This window comes from Panthera uncia, chromosome E1 (assembly GCF_023721935.1).
Source record: "Panthera uncia isolate 11264 chromosome E1, Puncia_PCG_1.0, whole genome shotgun sequence".
Taxonomy (NCBI): domain Eukaryota; kingdom Metazoa; phylum Chordata; class Mammalia; order Carnivora; family Felidae; genus Panthera; species Panthera uncia.
The window spans coordinates 17,667,596-17,679,257 of record NC_064814.1 but is presented as its reverse complement, the minus strand read 5'-3'; the positions used below and the strand labels follow the sequence as shown (position 1 = coordinate 17,679,257).

The 11,662-nt window shown below is 40.4% G+C and overlaps 1 protein-coding gene across 14 annotated transcripts in view; it reads left to right on the top strand.

The window, feature by feature from the left end:
- Positions 1 to 11,662, top strand: part of BPTF (bromodomain PHD finger transcription factor) — a 145,667-nt gene that overhangs the window by 97,698 nt on the left and 36,307 nt on the right. For 9 of the 14 annotated variants that reach the window (XM_049637626.1, XM_049637632.1, XM_049637625.1 and 6 more), the window contains 8 exons: positions 3,154 to 3,278; positions 4,346 to 4,474; positions 6,219 to 6,369; positions 6,709 to 6,832; positions 8,338 to 8,584; positions 8,947 to 9,108; positions 9,326 to 9,477; positions 10,386 to 10,494. In XM_049637626.1, the coding sequence (XP_049493583.1) occupies positions 3,154 to 3,278; positions 4,346 to 4,474; positions 6,219 to 6,369; positions 6,709 to 6,832; positions 8,338 to 8,584; positions 8,947 to 9,108; positions 9,326 to 9,477; positions 10,386 to 10,494 (1,199 nt within the window). The remainder of the gene's footprint in view (positions 1 to 3,153; positions 3,279 to 4,345; positions 4,475 to 6,218; positions 6,370 to 6,708; positions 6,833 to 8,337; positions 8,585 to 8,946; positions 9,109 to 9,325; positions 9,478 to 10,385; positions 10,495 to 11,662) is intronic. The other 5 variants (XM_049637634.1, XM_049637637.1, XM_049637638.1 and 2 more) reach the window with 3 other exon arrangements.

Here is an 11,662-nt window from a genome sequence, read left to right as displayed (position 1 = left end):
TGTGTGTGTGTGTGTGTGTGTGTGTGTGTGTGTGTGTGTGTGTGTGTTTCTTTTATATTACAGCTGGCTAGTATGATCAAAGAAAACCAAAACCAAAACGAAGTGTAAATGAGTACTCTCGATAAAGAAATTAACTTATTAATATGACCAGTCATATTTGGTTTGACCAAGGTTTTTATAACTCATCTTTTGATTTGAATTAAAATATCACTCCATTACACATTCAATAGAGACAGCTGAAAAGTACAATTTCTCTGCAGGGCCTGCAATGAAGGATTTGCAGAATCCTGCAGGGAATCAAGGAACTCTTCATTACAGTTCATGGATTTATAGGATTACTCTGCACTTTTCTGCTTTCTTCATTGAGAGCGGTCCCAAAGTGTATCCTTGACTGTCCTGCAGGTAACTTCTTTCCCACTGGAAAAGTTACTATGTACAAATACTTTAATTACAATGACCTGGCAGTTGTGGAGGCCGACCTTTCTGCTCTTTTCTTTTCTCAAGTGGAAGGTAGGCTCAACTGGGAAGTACTTTTCTCTGAACCAGTTCTGGTCACGTGTTGCCCAGGGCCCTTTTCTGCACGGCTGGGTTTCAGGAGCCTTGTATTGTTATGTTTTAATATGCACTGTGGGCACCACTGGTATCTGTTTAGTTAATTTCTCATTTTTTAATGGAAGGAAATACCTTCCTGTACATTTTAAACAGATATTGCCATCAGTTTTATGCTAACGTCTGAATTTGCTGAAGTTGAGAGAAACATAATCCCTTTTATCTAACAGAGGCATGGGTAAATATGTAAAATATTCTTGACTTTAGAATGCATTTTTAAAAAGTGTATTGCTGGAAAAATCATGCATGTGAAATGCATTTTTATACTCACACTTGAATCAATTATGTCTGATGCTTAGCGTAGAAGCTAAGAATGTCAGAGGTGCATGTTTGATCTTTATTAATTTAATGGTAAGGCTGAGCAGTAGTGAAAAGTGAAACTTGTCTTGTCAACTCATTAGGCCTCTTTTTTCTTCCACGCTGTCCATTCCTTACTTCCTTTCTCCTGGGCCCTGATTCTGTGTTTCATTATCACTTTGAACCAGTAGTTGTCCCCCCAGCTCTGCCCCAGTGACCCTCCTAAAAGGCAGATCTACCCTGTGAATGTTCTGACTGAGCTGAGCAAGCCTTCAGCTGTGGGGCAGGTAGGGGACAGCCTTCGCCTGTACACCCCCATCTGTGAGAAGCACTTCCCTTCAGGACCCATCCTACGCTGCAGACGCTTCCGAGGCCTTACTACGGATCGCCTTTAATGCTCTTCTCTTACCCTTCCACTTGGTGCGGCACGTCTGGCTCTGCCTTCCTCTCTCATGCCAGCTTCATCTCTCGCCGCACCGCCACCCCCCTGCCCTCCGGTCGTAGCACGCCAGATGTGGTTCCCGGAGGAAGCGTGTGCTGTTGCACACTTTCCTCCTGGGCGTACATACGTGTGTCCCTTGCCCTTGTGCAGCCACCCCCACATCTTTGTCCTTTGAGACTCCAGCAAAGCTCTGATCCCCATCCCTGAGCCGAGTCAGGTGCCCCTCGTGCTTTCCTCTGTCACAGCTCCTGAGGATACAGGAGCAGATCATAATTCACATCCCTGTCTCCAGCTCCTTTCAGGTAGTCTAAAGCACATGGAAGGCACGCAAGTATTCTTCCAAGGAATGCACGAATGAACAGGCTTCAGGTGTGTTCCTCACCTGGCGGTGTTTCCCTTGTGAAATAGAGACGCACTGAAGTTGCTGTTTGACTGTAGAGAGTGATCTGGGGAAGAAGAGAGAATGAGAAACATTTCTCTTTCCAAGTACAGCCCCATTTGGTGTCCAGAGTTCCCTAGGCATTTCTGTAGGGTGTGGTCTGAAAGTGACACGTACTTCCCCCCTCCCAGGATACCCCTGCAACGGTTAGCGTTCGCCCTCCCATTCGAGCATTGTTCTGTCCAGGTCACAGGATTCACAGGGCGGCAGCACAGCAAAGGAGGTACTGGTGTCCCAGGTGGAGATGGGAACGTAAGAAGCTGCAGCAAGTTTTTGGCTAGAGCGGTCCCCTTCTCACACTGTTCATTTCCCCAGCTTCATGTTTAGCATAGAAAGCATTGCCTCTTATTATACAAATTGTCTAAGGTCTACCTTATTCTACCTCTCTTAGAGGAGGGAATTATTTTAGTTTTATAGGTTTTCTGTACACCACAACCAGTTTATTTATTTACGTATGTGGATATGTCAACAGAGTGTTTAATTACTCAAAGACCTCTAATAGAGAATTGAGACCCAAGGGCTTTTTAAAAATATTTTACGGTCAGTTCCATTTTGGGACAAAATATTCATTGCCGTTGTAAATTCGTTTTGAAATGTATCTTTAATATTATTTTCAAAGGAATATCTAAAATGTTCAATAACTTTGCACACAGTGCTTAGTAAAAACCTGCACACAGATTCCTTTGTCTCCTGATCAATAACTAATATAGCATTACCCTTTTTTATTATTCGTTGTGTTGTAGAACTCTAAAGCTACTAATGTGGTTCAAGTGTTACTAGTATTGACAGGCATTCATCATCCAGTAGTTTGTGTTTTCCAGAACCACCATTTGGATACAGAATTTCTGTTCATATGGAAAGGTCTTACTGGATTTGTGGGGGGTCTTTTCGTTTTTGGGTTTTGAGAAAATTTAAACAGTTTCAGTTTGTTTCAGCACAAATCATTTAGTTAAGATTTTATCCTTCAAAACTCTTACCGCATTTAGTAACACAATTACGTCTCCGTATTTTGTTCTCCTTTGTAATTTCTCTAGCACATATTTTGGAATTAGGCTAAACGTTATAAAATCTTCATAAATTCTTGCCATATCAGTCTTACAATGAAACGTGCTCATTTTACAAATTTATATGGCGTTTGAAGTGACATACAGACCCCTTTTAAGTTGTTAGATGCATGGTATGCCTAGGAATAAAAAAGTTATTTTATTGAGGGACATGTAATAGCCAAAGTGCTTACAAAATTGTATTGTAACGATTGATAATGAGAACTAGAAATAGTCCTTCAGTTTAATAATAGAGCGTGTGTGTGTGTGCGCACGCGTGCGTGCACAATCCATATGTAGTTTTTCTTGGGTTTTTCTTTCAGGTATAGACTTCAGACTGTAAAGTCCTTGGCTGGAGTGAGTCTTATGTTACGGTTACTGTGGGCAAGCCTCAGATGGGATGACATGGCAGCCAAGGCTCCTCCAGGAGGAGGGACCACACGGACAGGTAAGGGCTTTTCCTTTCCTAGTCTAAGTTGAAAAGAGAAAATCACTTGACAGTTCACTTAATTTTAAGCATTTTTGTTATTCATTAAAATATAATGCTTGGGAGGCACCTGGGTAGTTCAGTCAGTTAAGCGTCCGACTCTTGATTTCGGCTCAGGTCATGATCTCACAGTTCATGAGTTCGAGCCCTGCGTCTGGCTGAGCTGACACTGTGGAGCCTGCTTGGGATTCTCTCTCTCTCTCTCTCTCTCTCTCTCTCTCTCTCTGTCTCTCTCTCTCTCTCTCTCTGTCTCTCTCTCTCTCTCTCTCTCTGTCTCTCTCTGCCCCTCCCCAGCTCGCGCCCATGTGTGCTTCACCGCCATCAAAAAAAACCCACACAGGGCGCCTGGGTGGCTCAGTCGGTTAAGCATCCAACTTCGGCTCAGGTCATGATCTCGCGGTTTGTGAGTTTAAGCCCCGCGTCGTGCTCTGTGCTGACTGCTCAGAGCCTGGAGCCTGTTTCGGATTCTGTGTCTCCCTCTCTCTCTGACCCTCCCCCGTTCATGCTCTGTCTCTCTCTGTCTCAAAAATAAATATACGTTAAAAAAATAAATAAAAAAAAAACGTCCAATATATATATATGGCTTGTGTTTTTAAAATACAGCTTCGCTAAAGTTTGGTAGCACATGCTGTGAGATACTGGGGGCTAGGAAAGGGGGTTAAATTATAAGGTGAGGCACTTACATGTGAATCAGTCTGAATTTTTAAAAGATCTTATTACAGAGAACAAATCAGTTAAACTGGGACATCCGGAACCCTATGCTTGCTGCTTCTCTCTTCTCTTATTTATTTTGACTGTTTGCCACCAGAAACCAAGCTGCCCCCAAACAGCTCAGTTTAGAAATTTTCAGTGAGGAAGAAACTCAGTATTGTTGCAGTCCAGCAATGATCCTGAAGTCATTGATGAATCAAATGTTTTCAAAAGTTTATTCCATGTGTGTCTCCTTCTTAAAGCACCAGATGTTGTACTTTTCTAGTCTCTGACTATTTTAGGTGGTTATTAATACTATGTGAATTAAATCACCATAGAAACCTCTGAAACTGAAATCACAACGACAGAGATAATTAAGAGGCGAGATGTTGGTCCTTATGGCATTCGATCTGAATATTGTATCCGGAAAATCATTTGCCCCATTGGAGTTCCAGAAGCACCAAAAGGTAAGGAATAGAAAGAACTCTGTTCTTTGTTACTGACCTGTTGGCCACATCTTTTATGAATTAAAATTGGATTAAAATTGTTTCCTTATCTCTTCATTCAACTTCTGAAGAAGATATCTTTTGATACTCAATAAAATTAACAAGATTCCACTAGACACACAGCGATACCTATAGGCATTGCGCCGAACGCAGGGAGGGGTACCGAGAGCTGTAATGATAACTTCTTATAATCAAGCTGTGGAACAATGATTGACACCAGACCATCGGCTCCAAGAGGGCGGCCACCGAGTCCATCTGGTTTGTTGTAGTCCTGACACCTGCTGCAGAATCAGACGCAGGAGTGGTCACTGAACATTTGTTGGCTCAAGAGTTAAAGCTGTTTTGAAATAACGTCAGGGGGAAGAAATGATCTCAGAGGCACAAAGAGTGATTCAGGAAACATTTATGGAGCACCTACGTGGGGGCATTAGACAGCGAAGCCATGGAAGAACTGGATGTGGCCCCTATTCTCAAAGAAGCAGAGAAAATGTTATAGTGTTGTTATAATGCTACCACACGAGCATCAAAACTGTTACGCTAGAAAGAGTTCAGTCAGGTGACCAGATTCAAGAGCTATAAATAGATGAAAATCAGTGTTATTTTATAAGTCCAGTAAAACCATTCAGGAAAAAAATCTGGTACAAAATGGGCAAAAAGAGAATGCTGTCCTTAGATATAAACATACTATTTAATAGAAGTTAACTGTCCCAAAATGTATAAATTTAAATTTTGAAATTTGATTGAATTAATTCAAAGGTTTATCCTGGAGAATAAATGAGAGTAGATTTTTTGAAAAGAACTTCAATAAGGGGTACCTGTCCTAGTAGAATGATGAAATAAATAGTAATGTAATTAAAACAGTGCTGTCCTGGAACAGAAGTAGCTCAGTCGATAGGCAGAGAGACAGATGGAAGAGGCAAGTTTCTGACCAGTCTTTAGTCTTGACCCCAGAGCCTTCAATTCAAACCACTGCAGTCTCCTTGAGTCACTTTTCTTTCCTCTTACCACTTTGGATAACCTAGGTCCTTCTGCTATTTCAGCTGCTTCCCTGCTCCCTGAACAAATGGGAAGGTGCAATGCTCGCCTCTCCCTGCTTTTTCTTTTTAAAATCTTACATTAGGAGATTTTACCTCTAGTTAGTAGTTTCTGATCCCTTCTTTACACGGGCAACTTTCAAATTCCCCTTCTCAGTGCTGTGATGGGGAGATACACATTGCCAGAGCTGTATGTACATGGCAAGGACACTCAGCCCAACTAGGTGCGAGGAACACGGTAGGCTTCTTGAAGAATGTCGTATCCACGGTGGGGTCTGCAGGATGAACAGGCATCAGTCATGTGAGGGGGAGCGAAGCCAGGAGGAATGTTATGGGCAGATGTAACAGGCTCTTAGGCCTTTTATATCAGGAGCGAGCAGACCTGGCCCATGAGCCTTGACCCGTCACCTGCTTTTGTTAATAAAGTTTGATTGGACCACAGCCATATGTACTCACTTATGTATGGTCTCTGGCTCGTTTCTTGAAAACAAAGGCACAGTTGAATAGTTGTTACAGACACCATCTGGCCCACACAATATAAAGTATTTACCATCTGGCTCTTTAAGAAAAAGTTGGCCAACTCTTGTTTTTCATGATCTAAGAGGAGATGTCAGAAGTACTGCAATTTTAGAAGCTATATTGCTTAAAATACTCTGATTTCTTTTCCAAAGAAACACCTACACCTCAGAGAAAAGGCCTTCGATCGAGTGCATTGCGGCCAAAGAGACCAGAAACGCCCAAGCAAACTGGCCCTGTTATTATCGAAACTTGGGTAGCAGAGGAAGAGTTGGAATTATGGGAGATCAGGGCATTTGCTGAAAGGTAAGGAAATAGTTAACATGTGCTCAGATACTCGAAGCTTTTATCACTTCAGAATTGAAGAATTGCCACCTCAAAAGTTTATTCAGTATGTCCTAGTTAATTTTACTTCGCCTTTGGATTTTAAGTGCTAGCTATATATCGACTATTAAAGTCCTGTTTCTAATTTTAATGTGTTGTATCCACTTGTCAGTTTCTAATTACCTTCTAATGTTCATTTTTGAAATCGAAATAATTTCACATCTTTTTAGAACATGAGAGTCAACCAGATGTCACTTAATATTTGATGCCGAATGCCTCACAGTGTAGTTTCTGACAAAATTTCTCCTTTGTTTCCTGCAGAGTGGAGAAAGAGAAGGCACAAGCAGTTGAGCAACAGGCTAAGGTTAGTGAACAGAAGAAGGCAGAGGACTTCAAGGCCCAAATGGAGGCTCACCTCAAACAGCAGCGCTTGGCTGCCCGGCAGGTGGGGGAGTTGGTACTAGTCCCACCTGGCAGCGAGTTGACATTTTTAGCCAAATCCATGCACACCAAAAGCACAGTGTTGATATATTCGTGTGGTTTGACTTATTATCTAAAATTCGACGCATAATTTTTTGTTGTTACTAAAGTATAGTTGACACACAGTGTTACATTAGTTTGAGGGTAATTTTGAAGTACGTTTTCCTGCAAAGTTCCAATCTGTAAAATCTCTGTAGTCTATGAGAAAGCAAATTCTACTAAAACTCTGTAAGAGTTTGGTGTGATTTTTAAAAATGTATTTAAAATACTTATTTACAAATGCAGTCAACATTTCCAATTTTGAAGGCATATCCTCAGCACCCTCAGGAAATAACTACCTAATATGTGTTCAGTTTCCTTGTCTCTCTCTTTTTTTTTTTTTTTAACTGATTGAATCAGGTGACATTTCTAAATATACAAAACTAAACTTTTCTTCTGAGGAATGAGAAACTGTGTGAAATACCTCACATTCTGTTCACGCGCATAGGATGTTCACAAAAGCACTCCTGTCGAGACTGGCTGTGATGTCGCCGGTGAGCAGTTTGCAGTGGCAGGAGATAGTTCAGCATTGCAATATTATCTTAGTACACCTCTCACCTCCAGCAGTAGCTAGCTCTGCCCAGGCCAGAGTCTTTCTGAGTCTCCGTTTCCTCATCTTTAAGTTACAATACCAGCAACTCTATTGGGTCAGTCTGAGCATTAAAGAAGATAATTATGACAAAGCGTTTGCCATCAGGTTTGAAATCATTGGCACCTATGTTTTTTTTTTTACATGTGGAAGCTTACATTGTCATGTTGGTAAGGTCAGGAAATGTTAGCAATCTATGATGGAAGGTGTACAAATTGGCTTTAATAACCCTCTATTGTAATCAGGCTGTACTTCCCTGCGTAAAATAGTCTAAAATAATTTTTCGGAAAAAAAATGTTTAAACTGAGTAATATAAGAAGTTTAAAAAAGATGTTTTCTTATAATTTTCAACTTGCTTGCCTGTTTGTCAACTTGGATAGTGATTATTTAAATACCGACCTGTGTTTTATAATCGGATAAATTAACACTACAGTAAACCAGAAACGTTGTACAGTTCCCATCATTTGCCGTGTGCTCTAAATCCCACCGCTGAGCCGCAAGGTGTTCCTGTCTTCAATAAGATGACCTGTGTCTCTTTTATTTGTCATCTGAAAGGTTGGACGCTTGTATAGGCTGGAAAAATTTGATTGTGCTTCATTTTTGAATGAAAGACTTACTACTTTCAATAAAATAGGTGTGGTTTAGAGTCATAAAAATATTGGCCTGCATCAAGAAATTAAATTGAAGGGTAAATTTAAATACGTAGGTTCAGAAATAAAATATTTTAGAAATTTGGTGCAGTTTCTTAGATTTGGAGAAATAGTGGGTGGACTTCTTGCAGAATGGTATTGTTTTTATTTGGAACTGTTTCGGTTCATGTTTTCTCTCCCTGACTTTTCTAGAAACGATTGGAACAGCAGAAGCCTACGGCAATTGCAGCTTCCACCACTTCCCCAACGAACAGTACGACTAGTACCATCTCCCCAGCGCCGAAAGTGATGGTGGCCCCCATAAGTGGCTCAGTTACGACCGGAACTAAAATGGTACTAACTACCAAAGTTGGATCTCCAGCGACAGTGACATTCCAGCAAAACAAGAACTTCCATCAGACCTTCGCTACGTGGGTTAAGCAAGGCCAGTCAAACTCAGGTACACGACTGTTCTTAAAGAAAAGATTGCTTTCATTCAGGAAAAAGAAATTTCGATCGTTTACCGACTGAGATGAAACATTTCTTTAGAGAATTGTTTTCTTCCTGCAGCTGATTGAGCAATCAAGCTGCCACAGTTGGTTTGTTACAGATAATATTCATGATATGACATGAGTGAAACTCCTCTCTTCCATTATTTCCCTCTCAACATTTACATAGTTCACTTACTTTGAGTGGAGAGGAATGTTTTTCTTAAAAAGACAAGAATGAGCCACATTTCATGCCTTGGTGCCCTTCCTAGAAGTCACTACGTTGCTGGTTATTTTAAATCTAAAGCTTATTAAATGTCTTATACCCCATTAGCCACCAGCACAGCTGCCACATCTGCTACAACCATTGCCAGCACAGGTCAGACGTTCCAAATTACAGGCAGTCCAGTCACTATGGCAGGAAAAGTAATTACCAAACTGCCACTTCCTGCAAACAGCAAGATTGTCGCTGTAAATGTGCCAGCAACACAAGGAGGTAAGGGAAATGTGAAGAGTTTTAATTCACATTTGCCAGATCATACTGTTGCCATTATTTTTCATTTCCTTTTCACTGATTTCAGTCCTTGGACCTCACATTCTATGTAGCCCACTATAAAACCCTGCCACACGTAGTTTCTCCTCAGAAACCCAGTGACACCTGATGCTTGTTATGAAAGGGGCAGTTGCTAATGACTTCTTCATCTTCTTTTAAGGCGTTGTTCAAGTACAGCAGAAAGTCCTGGGTATCATTCCATCAAGTACAGGTACAAGTCAGCAGACCTTTACTTCATTCCAGCCCAGGACAGCAACAGTCACAATTAGGCCCAATGCCTCAGGCTCTGGAGCAACCTCAAGCACTTCACAAGTAAGAATTCTTTACAGACTCCTTTTGTTTTAAAGCGTCAACCGCATCAAGTTGAAGTTTTTAGAATGGCCTCTTCCAGGATTAACGTAGCTCCTCATCTTCCTTTACCTTTTACTCATCTATGCCAAGGTACTGACTTTCTAAAAAATCTGTTATATATCTAAGCATAAATGACATATGAAATGCTAATTTTCAACATAATAGCATATTAGTTTATGAATCAGAAGAAATGCTTTCTAGGATTCTGTAGAGAAAATTCCTTCATATGAAACAGCAGACAGCATTGGAGCCCCGAGGGAAACTTGGTATGCAACTGAGAAGTGGAATGAAAAATAGAATCCGTGGCATTAGAGCTCGTTGGTTATCAGCCGACATGCACACGTATTAGATACATCATTTCCTTGGCTCTGGTATCATGGAAGAGGTTTCAAGTTTTGCAGACTTGAAAATGTTCTGGACGTAACTGTAAAACTGAAAACAATATGCTCTGTAGTCTCTCCTCTAAAACTGTGAAAGGACATTTGGTTTCCGATCTTGTATGCTGTGGGTGACAGATATGTGTTGGACCTCAGGTCCAGAACACGACCCAACATTTTTCTCTGAACAACTACGGTGATCATAGGACAGAGCTTCACTGAGCCTTGTGCCTTCCTTCTGGTCTGTAGGCTGTACTTGATATCAGTGACAAAGAATTTTGTATGATCTCATTTGGATTAAATTTTCTTCCCTCAGAATTCCATCGTTATTCTGATGCTTAATATAATTTAAAATGTAATGCCCAAGAGCCTTTGTCATTTCCGTAGATGTAATTATCAACATAGGATGTTCAAAGACTGTGTTCTAAGCCCATCGTGCTTTTTTAGTCTTTTAAAAGCATTTTAATTCATTCTCCTCTGTGTCATTTATAGGTAATCACAGGGCCTCAGATCCGCCCTGGTATGACCGTGATTAGAACGCCACTCCAGCAGTCAACACTAGGAAAGGCAATTATTCGAACACCCGTGATGGTACAGCCAGGTATTCGTCCCTCCAGCATTTTCATTTTACATCTAAACATCCAGTCTGGGAAATCTATAATACTCTGTATTGGCTACTTTGCATACTAGAAAATACTAATTTGGATGAAGACTTCAGGCTGTGATCATATAGTGGTTACTACTCTGCGTTGTGAATGAGTATTCAAAGCATACTAAATTTCTAATCCATTGTGGAGTACATTCATAGATGTTGTTTCATCTCTGGCTGTGCCGATGAGAGAAAATAGATCCAAGTTTGCTTAATAAAAATGTTTTAAAAACCTCTAGTAGATGGAATATATACTAATTCAAATCATTGGAGTAAAGAAAATGAGGAAAGACAACAGTCTGTGTGGCAAAAGACAGAGATAAAATCAAGGAAACAGCTAAGAAGCATTTACATGGAAAGCATAAAAAAAAGATTACAGAGACAGTGTCAGCCTTTCGTTAATGTGAATAAGTTAAAACTGCCATATTGAAAGCTGAACGCTAAAAGATTGAACGGAAAATCCCAACTGTACATTTATGAGAAACATACCTAAAGTTGAATTACTACAAAAGGTACACAATAATAAGATGGGCAAAGACCAAAAAAAGAAAGAAAGGGGGATGAGATTTGGGGGCGGAAGATGAGGATTACCCTACTAATATTGAGCAGAGTAGAGGTCTGTGATTTTCACATTGTCTTAAAGATAAAAACTTGCAACGAAGGTGTAATTTGGGAACTTTAAGAACCAAATAAGATCTCACTGGAGTGTATAAAGCAAAAACTATTTGATATGAAGGAGGGATTAGCAGGAGCGTTGTAGACGAGAAACAGGCTGCATGTCAACTGTTCAACCTTCAGGAATGCACATTGGTTTTAAATATTTATGGGCTGTTTGTACCAAAATGGTCACATAATGAGTCATAGTAAAACCTGATGAATTCTTTCCAAACAGTAGAAAGTGTATAGGCCACATTCTTCAAAGTAAAGCAAGAAGTTAATAACTTATTCTACTAATTTTTACTTGCTTGGAAATTTAAAAACGGGTGTTTTTATAAGTAACTTTTAGGTGAAGGAAACATCAAATGTATAGTTTCAAGCACATTAAGTAGCCCCTAAGTCATGCTGCCAAAGCTAAACTCAGAGGCAAATTTATTCAGTAAATACTTGAGCACCTACCCTA